Genomic DNA, 21,416 nt, shown 5'->3' with positions numbered 1-21,416 from the left:
AGAGGATCTGAGAGCCTGGGGGTAGAATTAGGAAGCAGAGCAGCATGGGTTTATTCCCACAGAGCAATTGGCTGTGGTACAGAGACAGGCTTGCTATCTTGCCATGCATTGTTTTCTGCCTTTGTCTCCTGCATCCCCAGCTTGAGAAGAAGGAGAGCCTGTTCAGTTTCTGGGTCCCTGAGGCATGGTAACTGTGTTAAGCTCTTTTCAGTAAATCCAAAGGCTGTGTGACTCATGGTGCTAGGTACAGTATGGACCCAGGACTAGGGCTTTGAGAGTGAATCCTTAGACAGAGTACGAAGTCCTTGCTTCCAGGTAGAGGGAGGGGTGGCAGCATTGGGAAACCAGGGATTTGCTTTCAGAGAAGAGTGGGTTTGGATCCTGGCTCTTCCCCTACTATTTGGTGAACCTTGAATGTACTGTTATTCTTCAAGCTCTAGTGTCTTTACCTGTACATTGATGGGGTATAGAAACAGCCTTATCCAAGCCTTCGCAAATGTCAAAGGGATGATGCCAGTAAAACACCTGGAGAGATGTGGTCTTTTCTTTTCCAGGCTACCATCAAAACATCCATGTTTCTAGGTTGGTTGGTTTATGTTCTGTTCCCCTAATATCTCAATGCTGTCTGCTTGAGCCATGTGTCAGGAGAAGATAGTAAGATGGTCCAGGAAAGGCTGTCTCTGACAATGTCAACTTTTTATTTTTTGGCAGTACTTGGATTTGAACTCAGAGCCTTATGTTTGTTGGGCAAGTGCTTTTCTACTTGGACCACTCTTCCAACTTTTTTCCTCCAGTTATTTTTCAGATAGAGTCTCACTTTTTTTTCTGCCACAGGGCCAACCTTGAACCACAGCCCTACCTATGCCTACAAGTACAGACCTGTGTCACAATGCACAGCCCCTCCGTTGTGAACTTCTTGAGGACACAGCCATCCTACTCAATCCACATCTTTCCATCTCCCCAATCCCTGACTGTCTAGTATTTCCATCCCCAATATATACATAAAGCCTTGAACTCCACATCCCTTCCCTCAGACTTGCTGAATGATACATTGTATTTAGCTTGGGTCTCTGGGATTTTCATTGGACTCAAGGGAGAGCCTAATTTGGATGGGGAAAATCATATCTTTATTTGAAACTTAGTATTTCTATCAATCATGAATTTAGGCCACAAAGCACATTGATATTAACGGTACCTGTGCATTTGTCGCTGAGAAGATCACAGATTTATATAGGCTATTATCATTGTTATAACCATCTCTACATAGCATTTACGCTTCTAACTCTGCTATTTAGATGACCTGTTGGTAGATCTTGGTAATAGTACCTGGATGGAGGAAAACCTATATTACACTATCTGATGAATATTCGAAATATTTTGAAAACAGTATTTCATTATAATTGGTTTCCTTTGCAAAGTCAATGTATTTTTCCTCTACATATAATGACATTATTTGCCTGGAATCACCAGACTGCCAAAGGGGCTATGTACAATGAGGGTGAAGAAACTTTGGCCTGTAAATTCCCTGACATAATTGAAAAAAGGGTTAGGTTCCTGCGGCTGTTATTCTAGAGTGTCTTTTACTTTCTTTTTTTTTTTTTTTGGGTCCGGTTGTGGGGCCTGAACTCTGGGCCTGGGCGCTGTCCCTCAGCTCTTCAGCTCAAGGCTAGCGCTCTACCACTTGAGCCACAGCACCACTTCCGGCTTTTTTCTTTTTGCTTATATGGTGCTGAGGAATCGAACCCAGGGCCTCAGGCTTGCAAGGCAAGCGCTCTACCACTGAGCCACCTTCCCAGCCCCTGTCTTTTACTTTCTTTAGGAACTCTAAAGTGTCTATGAATGAAACACATGGTTCCATCAGGGGGGTGATGCTACTGGTAGCCAGTGATTAAGGCTAGGACACTGGTAACTGTCCTACGTGCACAGAGCAAGAACCACTACAAAGAATCACCATTCTTAAAATGTCTATCATGCTGAGTGTTGGTGGCTCTCATGGGTAATCCTAGAATTTTAGGGGATTGAGATCTGAGGATGATGGTTCAAAACCAGCCCAGGCAGACAAATCTGTAAGACATTTACTTCTAATTAACTAGCAAAAAAGCTGGAAGTGGGAAAGGTGTAACGCAGATGGTAGAGAGTCAGCCTTGAACAAAAGGCCAAGCAAGAGCATGAAGCTTTGAGTTCAAACTCAAGTACTGGTGCATGTGTATGTGTGTTCACACACACATATACACACACAAATGTTCATCATTACTGAGACTGAGAAATATTGAATTAGACTCTTACTCATTAAGAGTAATTCTCTAGGGAATACAAGTAAGCTGAAACATCTGTAGTCAGTCTCTTTCAACACTGCTGCCCATCTACAACATATACCAGACTGTGAACATGGCACTAGATCGCAGAAGATTGAGGGATTCGGGATGGGCTCAGAGTCTCTCGTTCATTTGGGTGTATGAGTCATAGGCAAGATACAGACATCCTCAGGATTTTATTGGTCATATGCAATATGATGGGCCTTTTAGAACAGCGGCCATTAACTCTAGCTCTGATGGGTTGTTGAGTGTTGTTGTCACAGGACCCTTGTCACCCTGTTGTTGAAGTGTCCACCTGTCACCCTCCTCCAGGACACTTGCTCATACTGGCAATAGCCCTTGTTTTTATAATTTTTTTGTTTTTTGTTTTTTCTTCTCAACTATGCCTAGTTTACTTCTGCAAAGATAACCCCTCTCTAGGAGAGCCTTGGCTGAAAGGAAAGTTAGGTTTGCAAATGTCAGTCAGCTCAGATAACACATAGGAGGTAGCTGGATTAAACACCTGTAATACCAGAAACAGAGTTCATTGCCTTCAAGTCTCAGAGAGAAGATGGCAGAATGACATAGAGCCTATGGGAAGGACCTATATTGGGTCCAGATAAGTTATCCTAGCAGGCTTCTCACTGGTGGACTAACTGGTGGGCTTAAGGCAAGCATGTACACATTGCAGAGATCCCGCTGTTCCTGAGAGCAGTCCGTGTGCTGTATGTGCATATTTCACTTGGGTGTGAGGGTTGGTAGGTTCTATCTCCATGTCCCATGGTGGGGGTAAGGGAGTGTGTCTGAAGGATGGTTGCTTATGGCAGATATTTAGCTATTTATTTACTTATTTTTGTAAAGATGATGTCCAGAGGGGTTACAGTTACATAATTCAGGTAATTTTGAGTACATTTCTTTTTGAAGAGTGTCATCTCTTTCCTTGCTTTCTCCATTTTTTCCCCTCCTGACTTCCCTCTCCCACAAGTTGTATAGTTTATTTCCAACGAAGTGTCTAATGAGTATTACTGCTGAATTAGTTTACCCTTTGTCCCTCCATTTCTGTGCTTCCCCATTCCCTTCCTCAAAGTAGATAAGCTTACATGCAGGAGAAATAAAGAGAAATAAAAAACAGCAACAAAATGCAGGGAAACCCACAAAAAGTAAAATTAAAAAAAAACCCTCTTGTTTCCATTTCTTGGAGTTTATTTCGATAAGTATCATTTTATATGATCATATGCACATATCTATTGAGCCTTTGTGATCCTCTCCTAAGAATATCCTCCTTTGGTCTCACTGTGTGAATGTTTAGAGTCCTGTTTAATTTATTATGCCCAAGCATAATTTTTTTTAAAACCATCTTGTGCTTACTTGTAGATTTATAGGCACATTCTAATGCTACAAATGAGGGAAACTATGCAACCTATATTTCTTTGGGTCTGGCTTACTTTGCTAATGTCATATTTTCCAAGTCTTTCCATTTCTTTTTTTTTTTTTTCGGTCATGGGTTTGAACTCTGGGCCTGGGTGCTGTCCCTCAGCTCTTCAGCTCAAGGCTAGCACTCTATCACTTGAGCCACATTTTGGTTTTTTTTCATGGTTTATTGGAGATTAGAGTTTCATGGACTTTCATGCTCAGGCTGGCTTTGAACTGTGATCCTTAGATCTCAGTCTCCTGAGTAGCTAGGATTACAAGCATGAACCTGGCTAAGTTTTTCCAATTTTTGGGGGGGGGCGGGAAATTATTTTTTTTAGTTTTTTTTTTAATTGTGAGAATACCGTACAGAGGAGTTACAATTACATGGGCAAGATAACGAGTACATTTCTTATCAAGCATTGTTGCCTCCTCTTTGTTTCAAGTCTTTCCATTTCTTAAGGCAGATATTTGGACTGATCACTGAGGAGCTGGTAAGGTGGAGAACTGGAGGTTGTGTTCAGGGTGGGGAAGCCTCCTACTGGGATAAGAAACTCAAAACCTGTACTCCAGGAGGAAGCTGAGGCAATGCCCAACAATAGTGCACTCCCTAGGGGTTGGCTGAATGGGACAGAACTGGTGTCTACCCCCATGGGACCCACATCCAAGAGAAGATAGACAACATGCCATGACACATGCCTGTGCTCCAGAGAGGAGACTCCAGACTCTGAGAACATGTAGGATGCACACTGGGAGGGGGTGGGATTTCACTTTGTGCTGAGGGGGACTTGGGGTGGGGGTGGCGGGAGTGGTGAGGACGGCCACCTTGGGGCAGTGAGCTGCAAGCAGTGATTTGAAAAGATGAGTGGAGCTGGTGAGAGTCAGGGAAACGCTACTCCATCTGGGGAGACAGGCTTGGGATCTCAGAGCGAGCAACAACACAGGCCATCAGAAGGCATCACAGAGTTGTGTATAGGCTGAAACATCCTTTAAGGGAAAGCATCAGGAGAAGAAGCCCAGGAGAGGAGAGGGTTTGGCTACTGGGGAATCGTGTGCCATATTTAGAATTTGCGCTTTATCCAGAGGAGCTACTGAAGGACTAAGCAATAGAAACACATTGCCTTTATTTCTTTGAAAGGCACTGATTAGGAGGAAGAGGGCCTGAAATTTGGTGCATGGCTCCTGCCATGGGGAGATGGGGGTGGAGAGAATTGAAGGGGAGGAAGGGGTGGCATAATGTGTCTGCCTGAGACACAGGCACGTGAGGTGCTGTGTAAACTAAGAATTTGGAGCAGTGAGCTAGACTCTCCAGGTAGAGACAGGGAAGGACATTCCAGAGAAAGGGCCTACCACTGTGAAGAAGTGGGCTAGAGAGTTCACATGTGAGGTACAGAGGGGGGCATTAAGCTAAGGCTCAGGACCAGCATCCCTCACAACAGAGTTCTCAATCCTTTGGTAAGGGCTATTGCAGACATCAGTGGTACTTCATGAGCCCACCTTTCCCATCTGCAGACAGTTACGCTGCCAGGAGGCTTGTGTAGCAATGGGCCAGAGGCTAGTCACAGACTAGCCAATGATGGCCCTTGTGGCAGGTGAGATACCTCCAGCATCTGTTGCTCTCCTCAGTGTTTCTTCTTCAGGAAGTCTCCATTAATTGCATTGCTTTGACAAATCCATTTCTCCAAATACCAGTGCTCCCAAATACCAGTCAACAGCCTAATTGCCTTCTGGCCATCTTTGTCTGGACATCCCACTGGCATCTCCAACTAAATTTGTCCAAAATTGACCTTATCAGTCAATAAATATTTGCAGAATTGAATTGAATTTTCCTGCCAAATTTCTCAAAAAGAGTTATCTCCTCGCAAATGATCATTATTTGTAGACAACATGACTGTGTACCTTATGCGCTCAAGGGAATCAACTTGAGAAATCTTCAGAATTAATAAGAGTTCAGAAACCTGGTTGGATGTGAGATGAATATATAAAAATCAATAGGGTGTTCTGTACATCAGTAAAAAACAGTTTGGAAAAAAGTAACGGGGAAAATGCACCAGAGCAACAAAAAGCATGTGAAGTGTCTGGAAATAATAACTATAACAAAGATGAGACGAACACCTGTATAAGGAATGGTATAAATCTTTACCGAAAGATTAGCTGGTATGTATTGACTATTTATAACATGTCAGTGTTGTAATGTGCAGAGCAGTTAGCAGACATTAATCCATACAGCCATCCTAGAAGTGGATGTTCATTTAAAGACATTGAAACTAAAGTTGAAAATGTTTAAATATCTAGGGCAGGAGGTGTGGCTCAAATTGTAGAGCAATCATCTGGCACACATGCGATCTTGGGTTTAAATCCCCAGTGTCACCACCACAACCAATAACAACAAAAAAAGAGTTGGAGTAAATAGCTGGCAAAGTGTTAAGTTGCAAACCTGAAATTTGAACCCAAGATTTTTGCTTCCAAGACATTTTGCTTCTGAAGCCATTTCCCAAACAACCAGTAAACATACAGACAAATGAAGGTGAGGGACATATTCTGAATGTTATAGTAAGATTAGTTTGTTTTACTTAACTATTTGCTCAAAAAAGTACCAAATGTTTCCTAAGGGCAAGAATTGTGCCAGGTACTAGAGAGAAAAAAAATCTAGATAAACTCTTAAGAGGTCTCCCAGTGAAGACAGCAGTGTGCACATGTCTTTATATAATGTCACCATCGGTGATGTTCACAGGTAATGATGAGCTAGCAATGGGAAGATACTTGAGCTTGTCTTGAGAAATCTGAGAGGGCTTCTGGAGGAAGCAATGAGTCTTGAGTACAAGATGAGCTTGGTGAAGGAACAATCCCACACAGAGTGCTGGTGGACATGAAATATGCGTGCATTTATTCCACCTTCTACTGTGTGTGTCTATGCAGGGCCAGGGGCAGAGCTAGGGTAAAAGGAAAGAACAAATGGCCTGATCTCATAGAGTACTGGCAAAAGATAAGGCCAGGGCTTGGACCACAGGCTGGGTTTCACCTGAGTTTCACTTTTAGGGCCTCAGTCCCTAAAAGTGAGGGAGCAAGTCACAGAGCTATTGGAGGAAGAGTTTTCTGGGTTGAAGGGCCAGCAAGTGCTAGGCTGCCAAGGTGGGTGAAGTGATGGGCTTAAGGAACATCCAGGATGCAGAGCAGCTGGGATCTCAAGGATAAGGGTTAGTTGACAGACAGACAATGGTGGTCTACTTGCTTAGGGATCTGGAGTCATGGGAAAGAATTTGGTTCCCATTTATGACTTAAGAAGCCAAGCAATTCTTGGTTGAAGAGATTTTCCTAATGGAAATAAAGGGAAGATAACACTCGGGAAAAGAGAGGTAAATGTGGCTGCCTGTGAAAGCCAAACATTTTAATCTGCATGTGGAATCCAAACAAAACTAAAAGCACACAACCAGGCAGAAAACAGTATCAGCAATGACCATGATAAAAGATTTTTTCTGCTTGTCCCAGACATATACTAGTTATTGCAAATAAGGGAAACCATGGGACCTATGTTTCTCTGGGCCTGGCTTACTTCACTTAATATAATTTTTCCAAGTCTTTCCATTTCCTATCAAATGGGGTAATGTCATTCTTTCTGATGGAGGCATAGAATTCCATTGTGTATATATACCCCATTTTCTGGATCCATTCATCTACTGAGGGGCATCTGGGTTGGTTCCATACCTTAGCTATGGTAAATAAGGCTGCAGTAAACATAGTCATGCTGGTAGCTTTAGTATAGTCTTGTTTGTGATCATTTGGGTAAATGCCCAAAAGTGGGATTGCTGGGTCATAGGGGAGCTCTATGTGAAGTCTTTTGAGGAACCTCCATACTGCTTTCCAAAGTGGTTGAACAAGTTTGCACTCCCACCACCAATGCAGTAAGGTTCCCTTCTGGCCACATCCCCTCCAGCATCAGTTGTTATTAGATTTCTTGATTATAGCCATTCTAACTGGGGTGAGGGGGAATCTCAATGTTGTTTTGATTTGCATTTCTTTTATGGCTAGAGAGGTTGAGCATTTCTTCATGTGTCTATTGGCCATTATAAGAATGGCCTCTTTAAGTCCTCCTCTTCAGTCCTCTTTAAGTCTTAGCCCACTTATTTATCGGGCAGTTGTTTCTTTGAAGATTTGTTGTTGGGGGATTTAATTTTTTGAGTTCCAGGTATATTTTAGATATGAGACCCTTGTTCGTTGTATTGCTAGTGAAGATCTCCCAATCCATGGGCTTTCTATTGATCTTGCTAGCTATGTCCTTTGCCATGCAGAAGCTCTGTAACTTTATGCAATCCCATTTGTCCAACCCTTCTTTGATTTGTTGTGTTTCTGGGTCTCTATTAATAAAATTTGGGCCTGTGCCAAGGAGACATAGGGTTTCTCCTATTCCTTCCTGTAATGTTTTCAGGGTGTCTGCTTTGACTCCAAGGTCTTTGATACATTTGGAGTTGATTCTGGTGCAGGGTGATATATAAGGATCTAGCTTTAGTTTTTTACAGGTGATTAACCAATTTTGCCAGCACCATATACTGAAGAGGCTGCCTTTCTTCCATTCTATTTTTTTAGCTTCTTATTAACGATTAGGTGACTATAGTTCTGTGGGTTCCCTTCTGGGATTTTGATTCTATTCCATTGGTCCTCAAGTCCGTTCTTGTGCCAGTACCAAGCTGTTTTGATTACTATTGCTTTGTAGTAGAGTTTGAAATTTGGTATTGATATTCCTCCAGCACTATTCTTTCTGTAAGGATCATTTTTGCTATTCAGGGTCTTTTATTGTTCCATGATGTTAAGCGAAATGAACCCCAAGATACGGACACAAGTGTTTTTTTTCTTTCTTGCTATTGTTTCTAACATATTTATAAGGTACCATGTGATTTTTTTTGTTTCTTTGTTTTTTTTTTAATTTAATTTTATTTTATTTGAGAACATACTGTACAGAGGGGCTACAATTACATGGGCAGGATAATGCATACATTTCTTACCAAGCATTGCAGCCTCCTCCTTTGTTTACCCTTCACCTCCCTTCCCAGCCTCCCCCTCCCCCCACCCAATTATACCCCCCTCCCCCCCCCCACACCGACATTGTAAAGTTGGTTTTGACATGACATTTTTTTTTTTTTGTTTCTTTGTGTGTTCACTGTATTTGATGTTGGTGCCGTGCATCTTGTACATACACTTCTCTAGCTTGGGGAGGGGAAGGGAAAAAACAAAAAGCTTAAATGGGGATACAGGTTGACCCATTGTAACAATGAGATGCACAAGACACTATGTTGAAAAACGAGCTTTACAATGTAGTTGGGGTGGGGAGGGGAGTGTAGTTGTGGAGGTAGGAGGGAAGGGATGGTAGGGGAAAAACAAAGGAGTTAACAATGCTTGATAGGAAATGTACTCATTACCTTGCTCATGTAACTGTAATCCCTCTGTGCATTATTTTTACAATAAAAAAGTATTAAAAACAACAACACAACAAAAAAAGAAGCAATATTTAAAGGCAGTTGAATTTATTCAGTGAAAGAATATAGCAACTTACATTAAGACAGAACCTCAGGTCTTATTAGCTATAATAATTTACAGTGAAATTATATGACCCTTGTATATAACATTAAAAAATATTATAGATCATCTAAAAAAAGATTTAAAAAACCCAACTGATTCTATAAAGACTGAGTACACATTGACAATACACCAGTAAAACCTGATAGGAGGTTTGAATATACAAAATTTAAAGACTTCTGCACACCAAACTCAATAAAATTAAATCTCTCAAGCAACCACAAAACATACATGTAGCACAAGGATGTACAGGAGAATTTGCATATAGTATGCATAATACATGAGTATGTAAATCACCAAGACAAAAATACCACCATGAAAAATGAAACCAGAGATTTCATCAGATAGATAGTTCCCAAAAGGAAGGATTAAAATTATTGAGAAAAGTTGAAAGATGTGGAATCCGATTCCTAAAGAAATGCCAGCTGAAATATGATAGCAGTTATTTTGCACCTATTAGGCAGAAAAAGGTTTCTCAGTAAGATAATTCAAAATGCTGGTGAAAAATGAGTTGAGGTAGATGTTCCGGACATTGCTGTTAAGAGAAGAATTGGTGCGTGTTTTCTAGCAAGTATTTTGGTGATTTAGAACCAGTCTCAGTAGGGGGTCATACCCTTTGACCTGGTAGCCTGCACTTTGGAAAATTCTGTCCTAAGGAAATCATCCAAGAAACAAATGAAAAACAACCTCAAAGAGTCCATTTTCTGGGTTTGTTCTTGAGCCTTGGCCTTAGTCTTGCTTGGTAGCCCCATTGACCGAAGGCCAAAGACAGAGCAGACTCTTCTAGGTAATAGGAGAGAAATGCCAGATGTGTCTCTGACGCAAATCAGTAGTAGTATTTCCATGCATGAGGCAGGTCATCAGTGACTAGAAATGAGAGACAGGTAGCCATTTTCTTGGAAGAAGTGCCTTTTTCATGGACATGGAAGTATACCTGCACATTTCAGACCAAGTACCCCCTGTGTTAGTATTTCAGCCTGGAGGAGCTGTGATGGGTTGTAACTCTCACTGCACTGGTATTGTTGAATGTAGGGAGATTTCCAAGTGAGTCAAGCCCCTAACCTTTTCTAACCATTGCAACAAAGGCCTATCATAATGGTCAAGCCAGCCTAATATAGCACTAGCCATCAGGAAGCAAAGCAGGACATGGCTACTGTATAAGTGAACATTCGTTCCAGACTCTGGCCACAGAAAAGTGTTTACTTCTGCACCAACCTGCATCTTGTCACCAGTCCTTGCTATGGATCCAGATCTTATTTATAGCAGAGTAATAAAAAAGAACCCAGAAACAATTTAACTGTTGACAATAGGAGAATGGTTGAATAAATTTCAGTATAACCATACATTGGAATGTCATACATTCTTCCAAAAGGCTGCTTATGAACAGATTCACTATCTTGGGGGAAAATTCATGTTATAATGTTTACTGAATTGTTGTAAAAAGAAAACCAAGAAATGACCTGAATAGCCGTCCACAGAGGAGTGGTAGAATAAATTGAGATACATTCATGCCAGGGAATACCACACATTTATAGAAAAAGTAAGTTCGATCACCATCCACTGACCTGGAAGCTATCATCTCCAATGGATTGTTGAGTAAGAAAACAAGATGCAGAGAAATAAGTTAAACTGCAATCTCATTTTTAGAACAAAATAATAAAAGTTCTCCCAGATTGTGTTTATGTGTTTGCATGAGAAACAAGAAAGAAGGTAGAGGAGGGGATTATGAGCCTGGACATTCACTTCCGTAACTTTGTATAGAGTGAAAGGGAGGTGAAAATAAACTTGTCTTTGTACGTGCATCGCATATGTGACTATCTATGTGTATGCCAGTGCATACTGCCTTTTAAATAATTTACTGCCAAAAGAACACCCCCCACCATTACACATGCAGTATTTTCTGAACATTGTGAAATATGCATGGAAACATAGAAAGAGAAGATATTAATAGTAGTTACCGCTGGAAGGAAAAATAGATTACAGTTGCTTCTTTTATGTAATCTTGCCTGTATTTTCCAAATTTTCCACAATGAATAAACTGTATGCAATTTTTAAAAAAGATGTAAATGGCCTTGCATCTTCTCACAGCTCAATTCTACCTCTTCCCGTTACAATCTGGCCTCTGTCCACCTTGTTATACTTCTGCCTGCCTTTGCTAAAATTGATGTATCTACCCACTCAGCAAATACTTACTAAACTGTAGACTTGGGGAATGCAATGGGCCAGGACAGAGCTTTTATTCTCCATGCTACTTCTTCCAGAAGGACCATTTAGATATCAAATCAAGCTACCTCTTTTAAGACCCTCATCTTTTTTTTATTTTTATTGTGAAAATACTGTACAGAGGGGTTACAATTACATGGGCAAGATAATGAGTACATTTCTTATCAAGCATTGTAGCCTCCTCCTTTGTTTCCCTTTCCCATCCCTTCCCATCCTCCCCCCCGCCCCCCCTCCCCCCCACCAAAGTTGTAAAGTTCGTTTTTCCACATAATGACTTGTACATCTCATTGTTGCAATGGATCTACGTGTATCCCTATTTAAACAATTTGTTTTTTCCCTTCCCCTCCACAAATTACACCAACCTCAAATACAGTGAAAGCAGGGGTTATACCATGGGGAAGGGACATACAAAGCAACAAAGAAATAATCTTATAAATGTGTTAGAAACAATCACCTGAAAGAAAAAAAAAACATTTGAATACATATCTTAGGGTTCATTTCCCTAATATCAACTTATCTGACCTTTTCTGCTTGACTCAGACATATACTAGTTATTGAAAATAAGGGAAACCATGGGACCTAAGTTTCTTTGGGCCTGGCTTACTTCACTTAAAATAATTTTTTCCAAGTCTTTCCATTTCCTAACAAATGGGGCAATGTCATTCTTTCTGATGGAGGCATAGAATTCCATTGTGTATATACACCACATTTTCTTGATCTATTCATCTACTGAGGGGCATTTGGGTTGATTCCATATCTTAGCTATGGTAAATAATGCTGCAATAAACATAGTCATGCTGGTAGCTTTAGTGTGGCCTTGTTTGTGATCATTTGGGTAAATGCCCAAAAGTGGGATTGCTGGGTCATAGAGAAGCTCTATGTAGAGTCTTTTGAGGAACCTCCATACTGCTTTCGTAAATGCCCAAAAGTGGGATTGCTGGGTCATAGAGAAGCTCTATGTGGAGTCTTTTGAGGAACCTCCATACTGCTTTCCAAAGTGGTTGAACAAGTTTGCACTCCCACCAACAATGCAGTAGGGTTCCTTTCTGGCCACATCCCCTCCAGCATCTGTTGTTATTGGAGTTCTTGATTATAGCCATTCTAACTGGGGTGAGGTGGTATCACAATGTTGTTTTAATTTGCATTTCTTTTATTTATTTATTTATTTATTTTTTATTGTGAACATACTGTACAGAGGGGTTACAATTACATGGGCAAGATAATGAGTACATTTCTTATCAAGCATTGCAGCCTCCTCCTTTGTTTACCCTTCACATCCCTTCCCAGCCTCCCCCCGCCCTCCCACCCAGTCTTCCCCCCCCCCCCCACCAAAGTTGTAAAGTTCGTTTTGGACATGACAACTTGTACTTGTCATTGTTGCAACGGGTCCACCTGTATCCTTAAACGACTTGTTTTCCCCCTTCTCCTCCACAAATTATACCGACATCAAATATAGTGAAAGCAGGGGTTATACTGTGGGGGTGATTTGCATTTCTTTTATGGCTAGAGAGGTTGAGCATTTCTTCATGTGTCCATTGGCCATCCTTTCCTCTTCAGAGAAGTTTCTCTTTAAGTTTTTAGCCCACTTATTTATTGGGCAGTTGTTTTTTTTGAAGATTTGTTGTTGGGGGATTTAATTTTTTGAACTCCAGGTATATTTTAGATATGAGAACCTTGTCTGTTGTAAGGCTAGTGAAGCTCTTCTCCCACTACGTGGGCTTTCCATCTTGCTAGCTATGTCCTTTGCCATACAGAAGCTGTGCAATTTCATGCAATCCCATTTGTCCAACCTTTCTTTGATTTGTTGTGTTTCCGGGTCTCTATTAAGAAAATTTCGGCCTGTGCCAAGGAGACCTAGGGTTTCTCCTATTCCATCCTGTAATGTCTTCAGGGTGTCTGCTTTGACTCTAAGGTCTTTTATCCATTTGGAGTTGATTCTGGTGCAGGGTGATACATAAGGATCTAGCTTTAGTTTTCTGCAAGTAGTTAACCAGTTTTGCCAGAACCATTTACTGAATAGGCTGTCTTTCTTCCATTCTATTTTTTTTAGCTCCCTTATTGAAAATTAGATGGCTATAGGTCTGTAGGTTCATTTCTGGGTTTTCAGTTCTATTCCATTGGTCCTGAGGTCTGTTCTTGTGCCAGTTCCAAGCTATTTTGATTACGATGGCTGTGTAGGAGAGTTTGAAATTTGGTATTGATATTCTTCCAGCACTGTTCTTTCTGTTGAGGATCGTTTTAGCTATTTGAGGTTTAAGACCCTATCTTAAGTCTCTCATTGTTTACCACCTTGAGTTACCTTCTCTGGTATAAACTACCCTCTGGGTTTCTTCTTCAATTCTATCTGGCCCCTATTGTGTCCCCTTTCCTGTTCCATTACCTGGAACCTGTGTGTTGAGCCCTTTTGCCTCTTTATCTATAGCAAGACATTCTCTTTATGCCAAAATTCCATGCTTGGGCATGTCTGAGACAGGGTGATTTTCCAGGGGTGCTGGGGATGTTAGTCTCAACAGTGTCCACAGCATGAAGGAGTGTGGCCCTGAGGCAGCAGCTTCATACTGCAGAATCACTGTAGACCCTTTAGCATAGGGCTTTCCCATAGATGGATCATCTAGCCTGTGATCTAGGCTCCTGGCTTTCCATAAAGTCTGACCTAGAGAAATGAGTAGATGAGTGAATGAATGAATGAGTGAGTGAATGAATGACAGGATATATTGACATAACCAGGCAGCTTTCTAGGGCAAGGAGACCAGTAGACTAGCCTGTGCTGGTAAAGAGGAGTTCAGGAAACTCTACCTGAGACCCTCAGGAAAGTTGTAGAAAAAGTTTTAACTCATTATTATTGAGGTTGATTAGTTTTCTGGTTCCTGGTGACTGACAACACTATTGTAAACTTACTTGCTCAGGTCCGCCCTGTTCAGGTTTACCACTGTAAGCTGTGCTCTGTTTCTTATTGCTAGAAACATTATTTCCATATTCAGGATGTCACATTTCTGCCTAATGTTTGTGTATGCCTTTTGATTGGGTGTCTGGTCTTTGACACACAAAGCTTTTGCATAAAACCATCAATCTTACAGTGTCTTCTACACAAAAAAAGAAAATCAGAGCCAGTTGCTGGTGGCTCACGCCTGTAATCCTAGCTGTTCAGGAGGCGGAGATCTGAGGACTGCTGTTCGAAGCCAGTCTGGCCAGGAAAATCTATGAGACTCTATCTGCAATTAACCACCATAAAACCAGAAGAGGCACTGTGGCTCAAAGTGATAGAGTGCTAGCTTTGAGCAAAAAAGCTCAGGGATAGCACCTATGCCCTGAATTCAAGCCTCATGACCAACCAAAAAAAAAGAAAAGTGGAATACCACAGTCAGATAATTCTTCACCTATATTGTTTTCTAATTATTTCTACGACGTTTAAGACATATGTACCATCTGGGCACTGGTGGCTCATGCCTGTAATCCTAGTTACTCAGGAGGCTTTGGATAATCTGAGGATTATGATTGGAAGCCAGCCCCGGAAGGAAAGTCTGTGAGACACTTATCTCCAATAAGCTACTCAGAAAAGCTGGAAGTAGCACTGTGGCTCAAGTGGTCAAGCTCCAGGATCGGCAAAAGAAAGAAAGAAAGATTCCTTATTCCATTAGAAATGTATTTTGGAATATATATTTCCCTAAACAGTTAATTCACTAAGTCTGCAAAAATCTTTCTCGCATTGATTTAAATGTCATGCTGTATGTGTTTCACATTTTCTGTATATTAGTGGTATGGTTTCAGGTTCCATCTCCACACCGGGGCTAACCCCCACACCATTTTCATTTCTTATTAATGATGCTATTTTGTATCTGTTGGGATGCAAATACTAAATTTATTACCTTAAAAAAACTGTATTGTCCATGGTAACCTATTTTTCCCGTATCATCTTACCAAATTTAAAACAGGTCATTGAGCTTTTGATTAGAATTGCATAAGCTTATAAATTAACTTTTCAATAACTTTCCGAGAGGTTAATATTATAAATTAACCTTCCAGTAGTTAGGCCTTTCTACTCAAGATTACACTGCATTTCTTCAATTACTCAGATTAAAAAAAAATCTCTTGGTAAAAGTTATTTTCATGCAGGGCCTGCAAATTTCTTTCTTTCCCTTCCTCCCTCTTCTCCATCCCTCCCTCATTCCCTCCGTCTCTCCCTGCCCCCCTCTCCTTTCTTCCTGGTGCTAGGGAGGGAGCCTAGGACCTTGTGCATGCTAGGCAAGTAGTGCTCTTCACTTAGTTACATCTGTACCTTGACTATACACTTCTTATCAAGTTTATTTCTATGTATTCTATGCACTTGCATTAACCATAAGCAAGAACTTTTATCCATTGTGGGTATGTAGTAATGTTACTGCTCTACCACTTGAGCCACAGATCCATTTTTTTAACTTTTTGGTGGCTAATTGGAGATAAGACTTTTCTGCCTGGGTGGGCTTTGAACATCAATCCTCAGATTTCAGACTCCTGAGTGGCCAAGATTACAAGTGTGAGCCACAAGTGCCCAGTACCTTACAAAAAATGTGAGAGAGAAAGGTAGGTTAGCATGGAAAGGAAATCATCTTTTCCTTAGTCCTTAGATGCTCATTTTAATCAGAGTTACATGGCTAATTTTATTAAAATGTCTCTTTAACATTTATTCAGAAGCCCTTAACTTTTTTCCTCCTTTAATGGGACACTTTGTATTAAGAGATTTCTTCATAGTAAAGTCATTTGGAGATTAAGTGTCTTTTGTCAGTTAATCTCTAAAGTGGCTTTAAAAAAAATTAGTGTTGAGTTAATTTATCAGCATGACGGTGAGGACAGTGGACTGCTTATGTTAAATCTCTCCTCTGAGTCCCAATGACTTGGGTCTCTCACTCTTTCATTTCACTTTGCCTTTGTTCTGTGTCTATTAATGGAGACGTTACTAATTGTATCTACCATACATAGCTGTTGTGAGCATTAAACCTATAGAGGCCAGTTTCCTGATACTCATTTTGTCTTATCAGGCACTTGAAAGATGTAAGGAGGGGGAGTTGAAGAGGAAGGGGGCTAAACAAATGAAGAGAGGAAATGGGGGAGAAGGCAGTCATAATATTTGATGTGTATCCTATGAAATTAAGAAACTTGAGGGGAGGGTTTGGTTTGGGAGGGGTGGGGGAGAGCGATGAGAGGGATGATGTCAATCAAGATGCATTTTACTCATATGCTGATTTGTTGAATATAACTTCTTGTAGGACTACTTAAAGATTAAAAAAAATAATTACAATTTAAAAAGAAACTCGATAGAGGCAAAGATGTAAGTAGACCCAGGGCCCCATGAAATGATGATAAAGTTACCTTGTGCCAGCTACAGATTTGAGGGGTGGATTCAAGGGTAGGTGGACTGGCCTGGCCCTGTTGTAATATAGCATGCAGCCTGGGAGAGAAGATGCTTCTCTCAGGCCACCGTGGGAGCACGGAAGCATGCTTCTGTGTAATGTGCTACCACACGTAACACGTAACAGGAGCCTCCTAAGGAGGTAGGGAAGCGTGTTTTTGTAGTAGGAACAGCACATGCAAAGGTCCCAGGCTATGTAGTAAGTCTATGGTGGGTACCAAGAAGCGAGGAAATCGGGGGTTTGGCCGTTACACTGGAGGGTATGAAGGAAGAGATCACTAAGGGCCTAAACATGTAGAGATCCTCAAAGACTTGAAGCTTGTTAGTTAGTTAGTTTGTTTTCCTTATTGAGAAGTGAGTTACCGTTGAAAGATTGCGGCAGATGGTGCTATGGGGAGGGCCTGATCTGATTTCTGGTTTGGAGAGATATCTCTGGATGCATTGTGATGAAGGTGGCAAGGCTGGCCAGTTGGCAGTTGAGATGGGAGTCCAGGGAAGAAGAGTTTGCTGTGGGTTGGGGGAGGTGAGACGAAGACAGACTGACCTTAGCCGTGGGACTATGAAGGAGAGGAAGGTGTCATTTCCCGTCAGTGGTATTAGCCACTATATATGGTAGCTTCTGCTTCAGACAAGGCTGTGCAAGCATATTCCATTTTCTGAGAGAAGAAGCAACAGAGGAGGATAGAGTGGTTGTGGGCATCATCGGCCTGGTCATCCCAAAGGACAGCTTGATCCCGAGCAAGGGTGATAGTGGAGGAATGGGGAGGCGGCACCTGGCCTGGCCTGCTCAGCATGTTGGCAGCCCACCCTGTGAGCTCCTCTAGCGAGAGGCAGAAAGGTCCTTCCACAGAGCTGAGGAGAAAGAGCAGTGGGAGAGGAGAAGGATATTGAGGAAGGAAAATGGCCTGGCCGCTCCAGGCCCTTGGGTCATCACATCTCCAGGTGGAAGTGCAGGCTCACTGGCTCTTCCCTCTTGACTTCACCTCAAATCTCCATGGTGCCTGATCTGTAGGTGATAAACATAGTGTAGGCTGGGGAGCAGTTGAGCAACAGTATCAGGGACAGCAGAAGGCCAGTACCATGAAGAAAAGCTGGGTGCTGTCTATAATCTTAGCCACTCAGCAGGCTAAGAGGCTGGTGACTTGAATCTAGCCAGTGCAGGAAAGAAAGTTTGTGAGACTCTTACTGACCACCGAAAAAGCCAGAAGTAGAGCTGTGCTACAGACAGACAGACAGACAGACAGACAGACACACACACACACACACACACACACACACACACACACACACACACACACATTATCTACTGTGCCTGTGGATGAGCTCACCAGATCTTCAGAGGCCAGGCAACTGGCACAGTTAGCAAGTAGATGGGAAGTGAGGGCACAGAGACAGAAAGTATAGACAGATTGTGTTGTCTATAAATCTGGGTATGGAGGGGAGAGAGGGAGAGACAGGCTGGAGGGAGAAGAGGAGTAGAGTTGGGATTTGTTTTCTGAATGATAAAATCTGGAGCACAAAATGAGAAAGTCCCTGGGTGGCAGGGAGAGGAGATGATAGAGTCTGTTATTGGGTGTTGTTTTATTTTTATTTTTATTTGTTTTTGTTTTGGATAGGCAAGAGCTCTGTCTGCTACTTGATTCTAGTCCTTAGTCCTTTTATTTCTATTTTGTTCGTGAGCTTGAGTCTCACTGCTGTCTTTGCTGAGCTGGCCTTGACTCTTCAGTCTTCGGCTTCTCTACTTCCTGAGTAGCTGAGATGACAGGCATGCACCACCATGCTTGGCTAAGAGATAGGGCAGACAGGTGGAGTTTCACTCCATCTAAATGGAGTAGGTGGCCACTGGGTAGGAGGAATGTGGGCAGCATGGGACAGGCTAGAAGGATTTGCAATTGGGAAGAGAAGGAAAGCCCCATTGAAGGCTTTCATGTACTAGGGAGAGAGGGAGGCAAGGACATTACTGAGGGTCATGGGGGCGTGGATGGGGAAGCTTTGAACCAATCCTCTGGCACAGTGCAGCCTGGTTGTGGTTGTCTTTGTTTAAGCTCCCTAAGCTTCACTTTTCCATCTTTCAGAGTTGTTTTGGCACATTTGCCACCGGGTCACCAGCCATGTGAGTCATCTGTCTTTTCTCCCTTGGTGCCAACCACAGAGAAGCCCCTAAGGGATCAGTTGGGGAGAGTATGTCACCAATTCTTTAATACACTGTTTCCTTATCCAGAAGCTTCCAGAACTCCTCCAATCCATGCTGAACTGCCTCCTTTCTGCCTTCCAGGCCAGAACTGCACGTTTCAACTACAAGGCCCCAATGGGACGGTGGAGAGCCCCGGGTTCCCATATGGTTACCCCAATTATGCCAACTGCACATGGACCATTACCGCCGAGGACCAGCACAGGGTCCAGCTTGTGTTCCAGTCCTTCGCCCTAGAAGAGGATTTCGATGTCCTGTCAGTGTTTGATGGCCCGCCTCAGCCAGAGAACCTGCGAACCAGGTACTGTGCCCTCCCTGCCTTCCCCCCGGAAACAGCTGCGCCCTGAGAAAAGTTGGCTGAGAGCCAGAACTCCACATTGATTTCTGTTTTAGGTGGCCCTCCTTCAACTCTTCTGCTTACTCTTAGTCTCTCTCTCTCTCTCTCTCTCTCTCTCTCTCTCTCTCTCTCTCTCTCTCTCTCTCTCCTCTCTCTCTCTCTCTCTCTCCCCCTCTTCCCCCCCTCCTCTCGTTCTTACTCTCTCTTTTTCTCTTGATACAGAGTTTCTGTATGTAGTATGTAGTCCAGGGTAGTCTGGATTTTGCTATGAAGTTCAGGATGGCCTGGGGCTGGCAGTCTTCTTGCCTCAGTCTTCCAGGTATTGGGATTACAGGGGTGTGCCACCAAGTCCAGCTGCTCTGCTTGCTTTCAGGTTCCCAATTTCTTTTATCTTTCTAGAAGAATCCCATAGCTAGGATTTGGGAAACTTAAATGGAAAACGTAAAGGGGTAATGGAGCAATCCAAGGCTTTCCATTGAAACTGATTTTGTTTATCTTCCCCACCCCCTTGCATTCAACAGATACAGGGGTTGTTGGAAGTCTGATAGGGAGGGTAGCGGAAATGTCTTGCGTCATGTATGTGGAAGCATGGACACTTCATTGGAATATTTTTACATGGGAGTGCCCTTGGCTGTGCTATGGAAGTGGATATTTGGACCCCCCCCTCCCAAACCTGATCACAGTTGCTGGAAGAGAAAGCTCTGGAGGGGTGGGATGGCTTCTCTGTACCCCTCAGCTGTCTCTCAAGACTGGAGGTTCACAATTGATGAGGACTGGGGTGGGAGTTGACCCTTTGCAGGCAAGGCAAAGGTGAAGTGCCTTTGGGATATCTGTCCTGGAGGCCTGCCATGCTCTACCTATCCTGCCAGAGACGCTCTTTGGGAAGCCAATTGGTGAATGGATTACCAGCCAGGCTCTGGGGAGTCTGAGGTATTGACTGCGCCTAAAGATTGTTGCATTTTCCAGGTGGTGGTGGCTCACCTCTGTAATCCTAGCTACTCAGGAGGCTGAGATCTGAGGATTGCAGTTCAAAGCCAGCCCGGGCAGGAAAGTCCGTGAAACTCTTATCTCTAATAAACCACCAGAAAACTGAAAGTAGCACTGTAGCTCAAATGGTAGAGCACTAACCTTGAGCTGAAGAGCTGAGGGACAGCGCTCAGGCACAGAGTTCAAGCCCCATGACCGACAAAATTTAAACAAAAGGAAGATTGTTGCATTCATGAATCCAAGCTATGTTTAAGATGCTTCCGAACCCCAGGCTCCCAGAGTAGTTACACCATGGGTCCTGGACGACTCCAACTCTCTTCTCTCTCTCTCAGCCCTCTTGTGCACTGCAGGGGGAAGTCTGGGAGGCCAGCATCAGAATAAGTAGTTCTTCCAGATACAAGAGAGAGTACCCGGTTGCCATTGACATTTGGTGGAACGTGGGACAAGTAGATGCTCAATGAAACCTAGTGAAAGGGACTAGCATCTTCTTCCTCCCTTTCCTGAGCACCTGTTATGTCCTGATGCTGGCCTGAATGTATGACACAAAGCAAAACCATGGCGCCCATGGAGTTTTCATGAGAATATCACACAAGTCAATATGGGTTTTGCAGCATGGTCAGGGGGTGGTCCTAAAGGAATTGAACACATAGCTGAACTTGTTACACTATTCTGTGCTGACATCTGAGGAAGGTTCCCAGGCCACACCTCCAGGAGAGTGGTATAGCCATAGCACAGAAGAGGAGACTCTGGCTTGTGCCTTGGCTAGGTTGTCCTGATCGAGATTATTATGAAGTAGTAAAAGGCATGGCCAGACAGTCAAGAGGCAGGGCTGGAAAGAGTCGTCTCCTCTTCACACTCAAGCTGGGGAGGAAAGGCCAAGAAACACAGAGATGCTGTCCTGGGAGGTGTGGAGTGCTTTGGGATCTGGACCCCTTGGGTCTTTGCAAATATTTTCTGTTTCCTGAGCTAACTCAGGTTTTCTTCTGAGCCAGGAGTCAGTGTGTATCTGCATACTTG

General features: G+C 42.7%; 1 protein-coding gene across 1 annotated transcript in view; it reads left to right on the top strand.

The window, feature by feature from the left end:
- Positions 1–21,416, top strand: part of Csmd2 (CUB and Sushi multiple domains 2) — a 535,187-nt gene that overhangs the window by 43,346 nt on the left and 470,425 nt on the right. Inside the window, exon 2 of the mRNA XM_070008973.1 lies at positions 19,160–19,376. Coding sequence (XP_069865074.1) covers positions 19,160–19,376 — 217 coding nt within the window. The remainder of the gene's footprint in view (positions 1–19,159; positions 19,377–21,416) is intronic.

The sequence above is a fragment of the Dipodomys merriami genome, unplaced genomic scaffold (genome assembly GCF_024711535.1).
Source record: "Dipodomys merriami isolate MVZ:Mamm:240054 unplaced genomic scaffold, mDipMer1.0.p SCAF_71, whole genome shotgun sequence".
NCBI lineage: Eukaryota > Metazoa > Chordata > Mammalia > Rodentia > Heteromyidae > Dipodomys > Dipodomys merriami.
The sequence above is the reverse complement of the archived record's forward strand: the minus strand, read 5'-3'. Positions and strand labels throughout refer to the sequence as shown.